General features: G+C 37.2%; 1 protein-coding gene across 2 annotated transcripts in view; it reads left to right on the top strand.

The window, feature by feature from the left end:
• Nucleotides 1-16,898, top strand: part of PRKAR2A (protein kinase cAMP-dependent type II regulatory subunit alpha) — an 80,010-nt gene that overhangs the window by 13,524 nt on the left and 49,588 nt on the right. For both annotated transcript variants that reach the window (XM_077129394.1, XM_077129395.1), the window contains exon 2: nt 15,154-15,189. In XM_077129394.1, coding sequence (XP_076985509.1) covers nt 15,154-15,189 — 36 coding nt within the window. The remainder of the gene's footprint in view (nt 1-15,153; nt 15,190-16,898) is intronic.

Here is a 16,898-nt window from a genome sequence, read left to right on the forward strand (position 1 = left end):
AGTACCATATCAGCTGGCAATCCCACTTCTTGGTATATACCCCAGAGAATTGAAAGCAGGTTCTCAAAAAGATATTTACACAACTGCTATACATAGCAGTATTATTCACAATGCCAAAAGGTGGAATGAAAGTAACTCAAGTGCCCATTAACAAATGAACAGGAAAACAGATTATGTTCTATCCATACAATGGAGTATTATTCAGTTGTAAAAGAAATGAAATTCTGTTGCATACTACAACATGGATGAACCCTGAAAACATCATGTTGCTTGAAATGTCAGAGATAAATATTGTATGATCTCACTTATGTGAAATACCTGGATGCAGCAAACTTCATAGAGACAAATTGGTGGTTATTAGGTTACCAGGGGCGGGGGATAGGTGGTGGGTGGAGTGGGAACAGGGAGTTAGAGTTTAATGGGCGAGTAGTTTCTTTTTGAGATAATGAAAAAGGAAAGGTAATTAATGTCAGTGATGGTAGCATACTATTGTTACCGGACAAAGGCAGTGGTTTCTTTTGCTCAGCCTGTTCAATACCCAATTCCTGAGACACTGGGGTTTCAAAGAGAGAAAGAATTATTACTAGGTATGTAATAGGAGAGCAGATGGCCTAGCGGCCCAAAATCTGTCTCCCTGAACTGCAGTAATTCCGATAGTTTTAGTAGTGGAAAAGATGGGCAGGGTTTAGGATAATGAGCAAGTGGCCCCAGATGATATAATTATTGAGTGTGCTCAGATTGATTACATGCTTAATCACAGGTAAGTAAATAGCTGAATATTTAAAAATATATATATTATAAACAACAAACAAACATATAAACATTCTTGACATGGTTACAATCAATGGCTCACAATATCATCACATAGTTGTGTATTCATCACCATAATAGTTTTTTTGAACATTTGCATCTCTCCAGCAAAAGAAACAAAAAAAGAAAAACCCGTACATCCCAAACCCCTTACCACTCCCTTTCGTTGACCACTAGTATTTCAATCTGCTCAATTTATTTTAACCTTTGTTCTGCTTATTATTTATTTCTTATCCATATTTTTCACTCATCTGTCCATACTGTAGATAAAAGGAGCATAAGACGCAAGATTTTCGTAATCCCACAGTCACATTGTGAAAGCTATATCGTCTTCAAGAAATATGGCTACTGGAACACAGTTCTACAGCTTCAGGTACTTCCTCCTAGCCACTCTGATATACCCTAAACTAACAAGGGAATAGCTATATAGTGTATAAGAGTAACCTCCAGGATAACCTCTCGACTCTGAAATCTCTCAACCACTGAAACTTTATTTTGTCTTATTTCTCTCTTCCCCCTTCAGGTTGAGAAGGTTTTCTCAATCCCTTGATGCTGAGTCCCAGCTCATTCAAGGATTTCTGTCCCATGTTGCCAGGGAGGTTTATACCCCTGGGAGTCATGTCCCACGTAGAGAGGGGGTGGGCAGTGAGTTCGGTTGCCGTGTTGGCTAAGAGAGAGAGGCCACATCTGAGCAGCAAAAGAAGTTCTCTGAGGAGACTCTTAGGTAGAATTTTAAGTAGGCTTAGTCTATCCTTTGCGGGGATAAGTTGCGCAGGGACAAACCCCAAGATTGAGGGCTCAGCCTATTGATTTGGTTGTCCCTACTGCTTACGAGAATACCAGGAATTCTCCAAATGGGGAATTTGAAATTTTCCCCTGTTCTCCCTATTTCCCCAAGGGGACTTTGCAAATGCTTCTTTATTCAACGTTCAAAATACTCTGGAATTTATCAGGGCATCACACTAACTTGGACAAACCTACAAAATCTCATGACCTGTTCAAGGTTCCATGTACTTATGGTGTTCAATTAAACTGTCCAAAAAGTTAAATTAGGAAATGCACTAGTCGAAATATAAATTTTGTACCAAATAAACATTTCTTGCTGTAGACTCGCACAGAAGTTGAAGTTTTAAAATATGAATGACCATCTATTTTCAACACCCTGCAATATTGACATTCCTTTGTTCTTCCTCGTGCAAAAACATTTTTTAATTTGTGCATTTAGTTACTATCATTGAATACTGTAAGCATTCCTGGATTATACCATCTCAGTCTTTATCGTCTATCTTTCCTTCGGCTTTCACATGTACCCCCAGCCCTCCTCCTCCCTCTATCAGTCTCACATTCAGCTTCATTCATTATTGTGCTGCAGTCACAATTCCTTCAGCTCCAATTACCCAAGCTCTACCCTTTTCTATCTCCTGATAACTTCTGTTCTTAACTGAAATTCTGCAAGTTCACTCATTAATGTTTATATCAGTGAGACCATACAGTATCTGTCCTTTTGTTTCTGGCTAATTTCACTCAGTATAACGTCCTCCAGGTCCATCCACGTTGTTATATTCTTTGTGACTTTATTCTATCTTACAGCTGCATAATGTTCCATCATATGTTTATACCACAGCTTGTTTAGCCACTCATCTGTTGATGGACATTTGGGCTGTTTCCATCTTGGCAATTGTAAATAATACTGCTATAAACATCATTGTGCAAATGTCCATTTGTGTCCTTGCCGTCCTGTCCTCTGAATAGATACCTAGCAATTGTATTGCTGGATTATATGGCAATTCTATACTTAGCTCCCCGAGGAACCAAATGGCAGAATATTATAATGAGGTATAGGTGAGTTGTAGGTTAAAGTCTGAGCTAATGCGCATGTCAGGCGGGGCCATTTGGGTTAGATCCAGTCTCTGTTATCAAGATAACTTTGGACTTGGGGCGGGTTAATTCTGGGCTGACCCAAGAGCCCTCATTAGTAAGCATTAGGGGCTATCTTTAGTGAGTACCAAACTCTAAAGTTGAAAAATTTATAACTTGGTACAAATGAAGGTTAGTCACAAGGTTTTTACAATAACAGGAACAGTAGATAAAGGCTATACATTCATTATTAGAGATCAAGGCGACTGGATTACAATTTCGAGATTTCAGATATTTGCCTCTCTCTATTCCAATATACATACCAGAAAGCAAAAAAGGATATCTATATGATGTTCCAGTAATCAAAATCAGCCCTTAAATCCTGATTTTTTGGTTATACTATTGTGGATATAATTAATATATTGAATCGTATACTTGAATTTAGTTAAAATGGGAAGTTTTGTGCGTTACATTGATTGCTACAGTAAAAAGGTTTAAAAATTTTGCTATTTTAACCATTTTTAACTTGACAATTTGGTGGTATTAATTACATTTACAATGTTATAGTAATGAAATTTTGCAAGAAATGTTAGAAAAGTCTGTAAATGTATAGAGCAGTCTGTAAAGAGTGTACATCTGCTCTGCTCTTTGTATTCGGCTTCGTGAAGTTGTCAGGGATCCACATCTTCCTATCCTGCTGCTTGCCAGCATTATTCCTACTTTCCTCAGGATTTGGAAGTCAGAGATATCCGAAACTGAGAGAAATAGCAGTGCAACTGTATTATTTAGAAATGTAAGGTAAATCTCAGGAGCAATAACAATAGTTGATGTGTTGCTTCTCAGGAGCAGGGATTAGAAGTAGAGAGAGTTGGGTTAGAGGACTACCGTGTTTTGTTGTTGTTTTCTTGGTTATAAGCTTTATAGTACTATTTGACTTTTAAGTCTCTGACATGTATTTAGTTTGATTAAAACAATTTTTGGAAAACTAAGATTATATTGTACTGTGGTTGTGCAACTCTTTTCATATGGCTGTATATCTTGAAAGTATTTTTCCAGGTCTGTTCTTATAGGCGTGTTGCATCTATTCTAATGGCTACCTAACTGTATTCTAGCTGTACCAGTATTTAATTTCTGTTTCTAGTGCTAGACAATTTTTGTTTTCAATTTTGCTATTACCCAAAATTCAGTAGTGATTGTGTTTATATGTATACCTATATACACACACACACTGATGTATGACTTTTGTTTAGAACAAATTTCTAGAAGAGAAATTACTAGGTCAAAGACAGTTCAATTTAAAATGTGAGTAGAGGAAGGAGTGAAGGATGATTCAGGTGGACCAGTAACATCAATTAGAGCTGCCTTATGAAATGAAACGTACTTACCATGCCAGACTAGATGACTTCATAGATACCTTGCACCTCTGGCATTTTGTGATTTTGGGATCCATGACGGCACCCTTATTCACAGATTGAGTGCTGTCTGTGTTGAATATTTTTATAATTGTGGCGCATACATTGAGTCTGTCACTAAACCTTATAGTTTTCGTCTTCTGTACATCTCTAGAATTCATTGTTTTTTTCCTGTCCTCAACTATGCCCACCTTCCTTTGCCACCTGCAGCCAGAATGATCTTTATAAAACCCATTCTGTGATGGCTTGCTTTGCTCTCAGGATCAAGTCCAGTTCCTTAGGGTACATGGGTGAGTGGTTCGGTGGTAGGATGCTCACCTATCATGCGGGACATGCAGGTTTAAAAAGTCCTGTTCCTTTATATTGTAACAAAAGTGCTGTGCCTTTCGGTCCCAGGGAATATTTCCAACTGGTTCTGCTCAGTTCCACCTTGTTTGGGGTGTTCAAGAGCCCTGTCCTCTTTCCAGTGGTCTTACATCTGCCCAGGACTATGGAGAAGCAGCCCACAGATAGAGAATCAGTGGAGCAAAAGAGCAGATGTCCTACACTTGAAAATTTTCTTGCCGCGTTTTCCTGGGATAGAGGATTCCTTCTTTCACCTCCCTCCATTTAATACTGACTCTGCCATTCAAGCCTGGGTCACCATTCTCCAGACTTCCTCTGCAAGCATGCCCAAGAAAACCTTAGAAGTTTTGTTCTTGCTCTGTTGTGGCTGGGAGCAGAAGAAAATACATAGAGAAAAACAGTTTAACATTTATAATATTGCTCTGCCCCTGGATGGCTTCCAAAATGGCCTTTGCTCACCTTTCTACCCTCATCTCTGTGCTTTTTCTCCACACTGCTTGTGCTTCTGCCGTATCATACTCATTTCATTTCCTGAAGTTGCAAACTTACTCATCTTCCAGCCCACCCATGTTGAGACCTCACTTTCTCTGACAAGAAACTTTTCTTCCCTCTCTCTAGGTGCTTTTCCTATTTGCTCCCAGAGCACTCTTTTCTTGCCTTTATTGTAGTATCTGTCACACTATTATGATTTTCAGTTTATTTGTTCTCTCTCCTACTACAGCCTAAGATCCTTCTGGGTAGGGGCCATATCTGAATCACCTGTAATTCCTGAATGGACAGACCAGGGCTTGTCATGGAATAGGGTGCAGTGGAGAGGATAGAGTTAGTAACTATTTGTTGAATGATTGGTTATGTATTTGGAACCACCCAGTATTGAGTGATTTTTATTTAATTCAAGGCTAGAGGAATTAATCAAAATAGAAGAAATAATATAGGAGAAAATCATGATTTTAGAGAAGGCTACTTTAAAAGGAGTGGTCAGGGTGGTGTGAGGATAGCTCTGTGATAGAATTCTTGCCTGCCATATGGAAAACCCGGGTTTGATTCTTGGTGCCTGCCCATGCCAAAAAAAAAAAAAAAATGGTCAGCCCACAGGAGAGATCATTGGAGAAACCTGGTTTGAAGGAAAGTGGCTATGTGAGTCAAACAGCTAGAGATCCTAACAGGGTCAGATAAAAGTCTGTAGGTAGCTAGTTGGAAGATGGATATCGAATGCTAGACAGACATGAGATAGGGCTTAATGAGATAGGCCTCATTGTTAATACACATTCAGTTCTATCAGCAGAAACTACCATTCGAAGGCAAACACCCTAGTGGTGGTTTTGCTTTAAGCTTTTTTTTTTCTTTTTAATTTTTTATTAATTAAATAAAGTTACAAGAAACACAAACATTCCCAACACATACACTCAGCAATTCACAATATCATCATGTAGTTGCATATTCATCATCATGATCATTTCACAGAACATTAGCATCAATTCAGAAGAAGAAATAAAAAGACAACAGAAAAATATAACAAACAGAAGAAAAAAAAAATTTTACATGCCATATCCCTTACTGATCCCTTTCATTGATCACTAGCATTTCAAACTAAATCTATTTTAACATTTGCTCCCCCTATTATTTAATTTTTATTCCATATGTTCTACTCATCTGTTGACAAGGTAGATAAAAGGAGCATCAGACACAAGGTTTTCACAATCACAGAGTCACATTGTGAAAGCTATATCATTGTTCAATCATCATCAAGAAACATGGCTACTGGAACACAGCTCTACATTTTCAGGCAGTTCCCTCCAGCCTCTCCATTACACCTTAACTAAACAGGTGATATCTATTTAATGCGTAAGAATAACCTCCAGGATAACCTCTCCACTCTGTTTGGAATCTCTCAGCCATTGACACTTTGTCTCATTTCTCTCTTTCCCCTTTTGGTCAAGAAAGTTTTCTCAATCCCGGGTGCGCCACGGTGGCTCAGCAGGTAAGAATGCTTGCCTGCCATGCCTGAGGACCCAGGTTCGATTCCCGGTGTCTGCCCATGTAAAAAATAAAAATAAAATAAATCTCTAGAGAATTTAAAAAAAAAAAAAGAAAGAAAGAAAGTTTTCTCAATCCCTTGATGCTGGGTCTCAGCTCATTCTAGAGTTTTTCTCAATCCCTTGGTGTTGAATCTCAGCTCATTCTGGGATTTCTGTCCCACGCTGCCAGGAAGATCCACACTCCTGGTAGTCATGTCCCATGTAGACAGGGGGAGGTTGGTGAGTCTGCTTGCTGTGTTGACTGGAGAGAGAGGCCACATCTGAGCAACAAAAGAGGTTCTCTTGGGGGTGACTCTTAGGCTTGACCTATCCCCTGTGGGGTTAAGTTTCATATGAACAAACCCCAAGACTGGGGTCTCAGCCTATAGCTTTGGTTGTCCACACTGCTTGTGAGAATATCAAGAATTCAAGTTGGGGAAGTTGAGTTTTCCCCCGTGCTCACCATTCCCCGAAGGGGGCTTTACAAATACTTTTCCACTCACTGATCAAATCACTCTGGGATTCATCTGGGCATCAAACATGACTTTTTAAATGATACAAATTTTGAATTCTAATTAATAATACTAATTATCTTTAATTTAAAACTCAACATGAGGGCGGGCCACGGTGGCTCAGCAGGTAAGAGTGCTTGCCTGCCATGCCCAAGGACCCGGGTTCGATTCCCGGTGCCTGCCCATGTTAAAAAAAAAAACAAAAAACTCAACATGAGCCTAGATTTGGGCTAATGTTGCACATTCATTATTTATTGCTGAAACTATTCAATGAGATTATGACTGTTGTTACCCCTATTAAATCAGTGAACCAACAGAAATTTTTAGAATATGAATTAAAATGCCAGGTTACAGACAGAAATTGCCAGGATCAAGATTTAAGCCCTCTGATTTACTATGATTCTAACTAAATTTCACTGACTTTTCTTGTCTATTAAATTTAATCAATAGACAATCTTAGCCAGATTCAACATAATAATTAAAACAAAGTTTTGGTCATTCCAGATGAGTTGACTAGATAGGGACATGATCAAAATTAGATGGCTTTGATTTGATTTACCATTTCTTTACTCATTCTTTTTAGCATCTTAGACCTTATTTCCAGACTTATTTTTCTTTGAGGGTATCATTTAGAAATTCTGTTAGCGATAGTCTCTCTGTGGTAAGCTCTGTTAATTTTTAAAGATGCTTTTCTCTGTATTCTTAGTAATTTTATTTTTTTCTTAAAAAATAATTTTTTAACATTTTTATTATAAAATATATACAAAGAAAAGAAATAAAAAGCAATGATTTAGTTTATTAGTTAAAAATTATATTTTGACTAGTGCATTTCCTAATATAACTTATGTAGATAGTTTGATTGAACACCATAAGTACTTGGAATCTCAGGTAGTACATGAGATTTTGCTGGTTTGTCCAGAGTGATGCCCCGATGAATCCCAGACTGATTCGATCAGTGAGTGGAAAAGTATCTGCAAAGCCCCCTTCAGGAAGTGGTGAGAACGGGGAGAAATTCAACTGCCCCAAGTTGAATTCTTGATATTCTCACAAGCGGTGTGGACAACCAAAGCTATAGGCAGAGCCCCCAGTCTTGGGATTTGTTCATATGAAACTTAACCCTGCAAAGGATAGGTCAAGCCTACTTAAAATTTAGGCCTAAGAATCACCCCCAAGAGAGCCTCTTCTGTTGCTCAGATGGCCCCTCTCTTGAGCCAACACAACGAGCAATCTCACCACCCTACCCCTCTCTACGTGGGACATGACTCCCAGGGGTGTGGACCTTCCTGGTAACATGGGACAGAGATTTTGGAATGAGCTGAGACTCAGCACCAAGGGATTGATAAAAACCCTAGAATGAGCTGAGACTTCGCATCAAGGGATTGAGAAAACCTTCTCAACCAAAAGGGGGAAGAGGGAAATGAGACAAAGTGTCAATGGCTGAGAGATTCCAAACAGAGTCGAGAGGTTATCCTGGAGGTTATTCTTATGCATAAAGGAGATATCATCTTGTTATTCAAGATGTAATGGAGAGGCTGGAGGGAATTGCCTGAAAATGTAGAGCTGTGTTCCAGTAGCCATGTTTCTTGATGATGATTGAATAATGATACAGCTGTCACAGTGTGACTGTGTGATTGTGAAAACCTTGTGTCTGATGCTCCTTTTATCTACCTTGTCAACAAAGGAGTAGAACATATGGAATAAAAATAAATAATAGGGGGAACAAATGCTAAAATAAATTTAGTTTGAAATGCTAGTGATCAATGAAAGCAAGGGGTAAGGGGTATGGTAGGTATAATCTTTTTTTTTCTTTCCTGTGTTCATTTTATTTCTTTTTCTATTGTCTTTTTATTTCTTTTTCTGAATTAATGCAAATGTTCTAAGAAATGATGAATATGCAACTAAGTGATGATATTGTGAATTACTGATTATGTTGTTTTATTTTGTTTCTTTATTTTTTTAATTAATAAATAAATAAATTCTTAGAGAAGAAAAAAAAAAGTTACACATGACCTCTTAAGTTGCTCAGATGTGGCCTCTCTCTCTCAGCCAACACAGCAAGCAAACTCACTGCCCTCCCCCTCTCTACATGGGAAATGACTCCCAGGGGTGTGGACCTTCCTGACAACGTGGGACAGAAATCCTAGAATGAGCTGGAACTCAGCATCAAGGGATCGAGAAAACCTACCTGACCAAAAGAAAGAAGAGCAAAATGAGACAAAATAAAGTGTCAGTGACTGAGAGATTCCAAACAGAGTTGAGAGGTTATCCTGGAGATTAGTCTTACACATTGAATAGGTATCACCTGTTTAGTTAAGGTATGATGGAGAGGCTGGAGGGAACTGCCTGGAAATGTAGAGCTGTGTTCCAGTAGCCATGTTTCTTGAAGATGATTGTATAATGATATAGCTTTCGCAATGTGACTGTGATTATGAAAACCTTGTGTCTGATGCTCCTTTTATCTACCTTATCAACAGACGAGTAAAATATATGGATTAAAAATAAATAAATAATGGGAACAAATGTTAACAAAAAAAGCAATGATTTAAAAAGTACAGTTCAACAAGTAGTTACAGAACAAATTTCAGAATTTGTCGTGGGTTACCATTCCACTATTTCAGATTTTTCCTTCTAGCTGCTCCAAAACTTTGGAGGCTAGAAGAATTTTTGTGTGTGTATGTTAGAAATAACATGTATACTAAAAAGCAATAACTTTCAAAGCACATCGCAATAATTACTTGTAGAACAGATTTCACAGTTTGATATGGGTTACAATTCCACAATTTTAGGTTTTTACTTCTAGCTGCTCTAAGAGACAAGAAACTAAAAAAAATATTAATATGATGATTCAGCAATCATGTTCATTTGTTAAACCTTACCTTCTCTGTATAACTCTACCATCACTTTTGATTTTTCTCCCACTCTTTAGGGTATTTGAGCTATGCCCCATTCTATATTTTTCATGTTGGAAGGGGCTGTTGATAATATGGGATAAGGGGTTGGAACTCGTTGATGTTCTAGAGAGGCTGGCCCCTCTGCATTTCAGGACTTATCTGGCCCAGGGACCCATCTGGAGATTGTAGGGTTCTAGAAAGTTGCCTTAATGGATGGGACCTTTGTAGACAGAATCTTATATAATGCCTAGGTGTTCCATGCCTTATTTTATTACACTTCCCCCTCTTTTCCTGAAGGCGTTGTCAATTCCACAGTGCCAAGGCCAGACTCATTCCCAGAAGTCTTGCCCCACGTTGCAGGGAGATTTTCACCCCTGAATGTTGTATCCCACATAGAGGGGAGGATAATGATTTTCTATGCAGAGTTGGGCTTAGAGAGAGAGAGGCCACGTCTGAGCAACAAAAGATTTTCTAGGCCTTTTTATGGGTAGTCTTAGCTTCTCGCCTACAGAAATAAGTTTCATGAGGGTAAGCCTCATAATCAAGTTCTTGGCCTATTTTCTTGGGAGTCCCCAGTGGTTGAGAAAGTATCCAGGATTTCCGAGATGGAAAAGTTTAATAGTTCCATATACATATATATTTTCCTCCTCTTTGGGCCCTCAAGGGATTCTAACTATATTTTTTAATTATCAGCCCACCATAGTCCAAGATGTATCTTGGGATTACACTAAGCTATGCAGAATTACAAGGCCTTGTTCGTGTTCTGGACTCCAGGAGTTTGGGTTGTTTAAATGAGCTATCCAGAGAAGTTGATTTAGATTATGTGTTACCAAAAATTTAGATTCTAGACATAATAAACATTTCTGCCTTTGGTTTCATATAGTAGGTGTACATGCACTATCATCTTTTACCCTGTAATCTCATTTACCTCAGGCCCAGACAGATTGGCTTTATTTTTAACTCTAACTGAGACCTGATCTCCCCTTTGGTTACTTTTAACAGTTATTGTACATAGATATGCTAACCTTCAGGGCTGCAGCGCTCCATCTCTGGGTCCCACGTGTCACAGGGTACTCAGAGTCCCAGGGAAATACCAGCTGAGACACATATAACTAAGTGTTTCAGTCTCCAGAAACACTTTTACAACTTCAGAATAAGTGTGGCTGCTATAAGGGCTTAAAATCTAAGCTCCAATTTTATTATAAATATTTTCTGAAAGAGACCTTAGCATATTTGTTCTTTTGTTTCTGGGTTATTTTGCACAACATATTGTCCCCAAGGTTTATGCAGTTTGTTACATGCCTCTCTATGTCCTTCCTTTTTGTAGCAATACCATATTCCATCATACTTGTATCACAGTTTGCCATTCTGCTTCTCGGTCATTGTACCCTTTGGCTCCCTCTATCTGTTGGGCATCGTGGATAATGTCCAAAATAAACAAATCATGTCACAGTATCCTCACTTGGTTGTATAATCAGCAGCATACTCAATTTTAGGCAATTTTCATTGGTTTATAGTGACAAAAAACTGAGAAACACAGTATCACCAACTATCAAATAAAAATATCCCTTATCACTTGTCCTCCCTGCCCAATTAGTTGCCCTTGGTATTGCTGAGTACTGTTGATGTCTTCCTGTTAACTATTGGCCATAGTATGTATTTTTAGTTTCCCCCTTTACCCCTTTACTGTTGACTCTTTCTTCCACTATTGAACCTTTGAAATAGTTCATGTGAGAACTTTTATAATTGTAGATTCATTCAATGGGGTACATGGCACTATACAGCCCCTTTCAGTTACATTTACCTTTAATATGGTAATGTTGCTTATAGCCCTGCTAATTAGTTATCATCACTTCTTTATGCTCCCTTGCATTTAGGTTCAACCTCTTTGGGTAGCCTTTCCCCTATCTCTAGCTTTTGGGTACCTCTAGGTGTTTTACATTGTCCTCACTTGGTTGTACCATCAGCAGTACACTCAATTTTAGACAGTTTTCGTTGGTCCAACGAGGCAAAGGACTGATAAACACAACCTTTCCAATATCAGATCAAAACTTCCCCATATCTGTTATCCCTCCCTTCTATTATTTACCCATTGTATTGCTATGGTACTTTTGGTGGCTTCCTGTTAACTATAAGCCATAGTATGTTATTTTAGTTTTCCCCTTATACCCTTCTATTATTGACTCTTTGTGCAAGATCAAACCTTTAAAAGTAGTTCATGCAGGAACTTAATTATAATTGTAGAGTTAATCAGTAGGATACATGGCACTACATATCCCCTTTCAATCATATTCACCTTGAATATGGCAATGTTATTTATATCCCCAGTAATTTGGTACCATCACTTCTATCTTTTCCCTTACATTGAAGTTCAACCTCATTGAGTAACCTTTCCCCTGTCTCTTGCTTCTGTGTGCCTCTAGGTCACCTATATTCTATAGTGTAAACCTCTGAGATTACCTTTACCACAGTCATCATAATGAAATCATACAGTATCTGTCCTTTTGTGTCTGACTTATTTCACTCATGTTATGTCCTCAAGGTTCATCCACGTTTTCATATGCTTTGGGACCTCATTTTGTCTTATTGCTGCATGTTATTCTAACATTTGTATATACCACATTTTATTTATCCACATATCTGTTTATGGGCACTTGGATTGTTTCCATCTTTCGGCAGTTGTACCGCTATGAACATCAGTGTGCATACGTCTGTTCGTGTCACTTCTGGGTATATACCAGATATTGGTATTGCCAGGTCATAGGGCAGTTCAATATTTAGTTTTCTAAGGAACCGCCAAACTGTCTTCCACAGTGGCTGCACCATTTTACCTTCCCACTGACAGTGAATAAGTGTCCCGATTTCTCCACATCATCTCCAACATTGATAGTTTTCTGTTTATTAATAGCAGCTATTCTTATGGGGTGATATCTCCTTGCAGTCTTAATTTGCATTTCCCTTCTAGCTAATGCGGATGAGTATCTCTTCTTGTGCTTTTTAACCATTTGTATTTGCTCTTTGGAAAAATCTGGATTCATATCCTTTGCCCATTTTATAATTGGGTTGTTTGTCCCTTTGTTGTTGAGTTGTAGGATTTCTCTGTATATACTGGATGTCAAACCTTTATCTGATATGTAGTTTCCAAACATTTTCTTCCATTGAGTTGGCTGTGTCTTCACCTTTTTGACAAAGTCCTTTGACGCACAGAAGCTTTTGATTTTAAGGAGTTCCCATTTGTCTGTTTTTTCTTTCATTGCTTGTGTTATGGGTGTAAAATTTAAGAAGCTACCTCCTATTACTAGGTTTTTAAGATCTTTCCCTGTATTTTGTTCTAGGAGTTTTATGGTACTGCCTCTTATATCTAGGTCTTTGATTAATTTTAAGTTAATTTTTGTATAGGGTGTAAGGTAAGGATCTTTGGGCTATGAATATCTAGTTCTCCCATGCCCATTTATTAAAAAGACTATTCTGTCCCAATTCAATGGATTTGGGGGCCTTGTCAAAGCTCGGTTGACCATAGATTTGGCCTATCTCTGTATTCTTTATTTGATTCCATTGGTCAGTACTTCTAGCTTTGTGCCGGTACTTTGCTGTTTTGACTACCGTGGCTTTGTAACCAGCTGTACAGTCAGAAACTATTAGTCCTACCAACAAAGAGGGTTAAGGGATAAAAAAAATTGGGTAGATCGTAGTAAAGTGGTCAGTGAGAAGGAGGAGTAAGGGGTATGGGATGTATGGGTTTTTTCTTTTTACTTTTTCTTTTTTCCGAAGTGATGCAAATATTCTAAAAACAATCATGGTGATGAATACACTACTAAATGATGATATTGTGAACCATTGTCTGTATGCTTTGGATGGACTACATGGTGTGAAACAATATCATAAAATTATTTTTAAAAATTGTAATGGAGAGGCTAGTCTTATTATGCAAGCTTCAGCTAGATATTGCTAATTGCTATGGTATGCCAAGCCCTAACCAACAGTATCCCTGTAAGCCCTAAAGAATACCCAGATTGAGAAAACATTCTCGACCAAAAGGGGGAAGAGTGAAAAGAGAGAAAGTGTCAGTGGCTGAGAGATTCCAAACAGAGTTGAGAGGTTATCCTGGAGGTTATTCTTATACATTAAGTAGACATCACCTTGTTATTCAAGATGTAATGGGGAGGCTGGAGGGAACTGCCTGAAAATGTAGAGCTGTGTTCCAGTAGCCGTGTTTCTTGAAGATGATTGTGTAATGATACAGCTTTCACAATGTGACTGTGTGATTGTGAAAACCTTGTGTCTGATGCTCGTTTTATCTACCATGTCAACAGACGAGAGAACATATGGAATAAAAATAAATAATAGGGGGAACGAATGTTAAAATAAATTTAGTTTGAAATGCTAGTGATCAATGAAAGGGAAGGGTAAGGGGTATGGTATGTATAAACTTTTTTTTCTGTTTTCATTTCATTTCCCTTTCTGATTAGATGCAAATGTTCCAAGAAATGATCATGATGAATATGCAACTATGTGATGATATTGTGAATTACTGATTATATGTGTAGACTGGAATGATCAATATAGGAATGTTTGCGTTTCGTGTTTTTTTGGTATTTAAAAAAATAAAATAAAAACATTTAAAAAAAAAAAGAATACCCAGGACTCTGAGACTGTATAAAAGTTTCACTCACCAAGTTTATTTCTTAGAAACTTAAAACCTCCAGATTATTCCTAGGCCAGATAAGCCCTGAAACCCAGAGTTACCATTCTCTCCAAGAGTATCAACCATAGCATCTCCCTACCCCATAATGTTGACCCACCCCCCCTTTACAACATGAGAAGTTAGAATGGTCATTGCCCAAATATTCCTAAAAATTGGAAAAAGAAGGAGTTGTTGTAGTAGAGAAGACAGGATTTAAAAAATAGGTATGACTGCTGAATCATTATGTTGATATTTCTTTTTGGTCTCCAGTATCTCAGAGCAGCTAGAAGAAAACACCTGAAATTGTGAAACTGTAACCCATACCATATATTGACATTTGTTGTAAAACTACTTGTTAAAATGTACTTAGAAATTTACTGATTTTTTTTGTGTGTATATATATACACAAAATAATATATACAAGATAACATATATAATATATATAATATATGTTTAATATATATATAATATATATTATCTTGCACAATAAAAATGCTAAAAAAATTAAAAGTAATGGGAAGCTGAAGATCTTTCCATTGTTACTGGAAGAGGGAAAAAAAGGAGGGGAAATAGTGTTGGTCATGTGACAAAGTGATGAATAAATGTTATTTCTTTGTTTTACAGTTCCGATTCCTAGCAGATTCAATAGGCGAGTATCAGGTATGTGTTCTCTTCCATAATATATGGTTAAAATGCTTTTGTTTTGTTTTTTTTTTTACATGGGCAGGCACCAGGAATCAAACCTGGGTCCTCTGGCATGGCAGGCAAGCATTCTTGCCTGCCGAGCCACCGTGGCCCTAAAATGCTGTTTTAAGATAGGGCTATCTGAAAATGTATTTAGAAATTTACTGATTTTTTTTTTGTGTGTATATATATATATACAAAATAATATATACAAGATAACATATATAATATATATATAATTTAAGATAGGGCTATCTTAGAATAAAAATCAACTGATCCTTTTAATAAAAGGTAAATTAACAGCAATATAGAACTTTATGCTGTAAGTAAAATTACCTGTAGTTCTTCCATTCTATTTTCATTTAATATGAAATGAGTATATATGTACATATTTTTATATTGCTATAATTAGTGTGGTTTGTCTCTTTACATTTATGACATTAATATTTTTCCATGTTCATAATTATAACTTCTAAAAATAGTTTTATATATCATTATTATTTCTCAGATATGGGTATTTAAGCTCTTCTCCTTCCTCTGACCCACATTTTTTATATTCTAGACTATGCTGCCATTAACTTCTCACATACATTTTTTCAGCCTGTTTAATTATTTCCTCAGAGCCCTGGTAGTGGCATTCTCTGGTCAAAGACTGAGCATTGCCTCGCCTTTTTCTATGCTTTGCTTTCTGGAGACAGCCTTAAGAATAGGCCTCAGGGAGAAAGGCACCCTTTACAGGCCTCTTTTCTGCCATCATCTCACCAATGTAGAAGGCAGCCACTCCTTTAATTTAGATGCAAGATAGTAGTTCAGATTGTTTTATTTGGCATTTCTCTGATTATTAGTAAAAATGTTTTCCAAATATGGTCAACTTATACTTTCTTCTATAGGACTAATTTGGTGGTATTTTGCCCATTTATCTATTATAGTCTAGATTTTTAAAAAATAGTAAATTTGTATAAAGTCTCTATCGTGATTTTTAAAACTTTTTGAAATTTTTAATATAAAATTTTCCTGATCGATTGTGCTACTTATTTTATTTTAGGTATTTTTTTAACTGACTCAAAAAAAAATTTTTTTTTTTGGGTTCATAGTCCGAGAATCGAACCTGGGTCTCCTGCATGAAAGGCGAGCATTCTACCACTGTACCACCAGTGCACCCGATTAAAAATTGTTAATATGTAACTTGTACATCAAACACTGCCTGGCACTTAGCAGGCCCTCAATAAATATTTATTGAATAAATACTTCTTCTTTTCCCTCCCACTCTCCCTCCTTCTTCTCCTTCACCTCCTCCCTTCTTCCTCTCCCCTTCTTTCATAGAGCTGATAAATATATTTTCTGAAAATTCTGCTTGTATCAAAAAGTGAAACATTTTCATATATCTAGAGTTTATTTAAGAATACAGTTGGAATTATATGGTGTTTCAAAATTGTTATGCAAGCTACATGTATTATAGTATTCTCTCATATCCCCTTATTTTGGTAAGGTTTTGTGATTTTAAATTGTAATATGACCTAACTTCCAGTAAGGTTAGGGATCTGTTTTCTACCTCTCAATCTCTGAGGAAATCAGTTCTGTATATTTTCAAAAAGCTTTTAGTAAGGTTCTACACCGAAGTCTATTGAAAGAAGATTTAAGAAGGGGTGTGTCTTATGTGTAGAGAGTCAGTTTACAGGCAGGAA

The sequence above is a fragment of the Tamandua tetradactyla genome, chromosome 15, assembly GCF_023851605.1.
Source record: "Tamandua tetradactyla isolate mTamTet1 chromosome 15, mTamTet1.pri, whole genome shotgun sequence".
Lineage (NCBI taxonomy): Eukaryota > Metazoa > Chordata > Mammalia > Pilosa > Myrmecophagidae > Tamandua > Tamandua tetradactyla.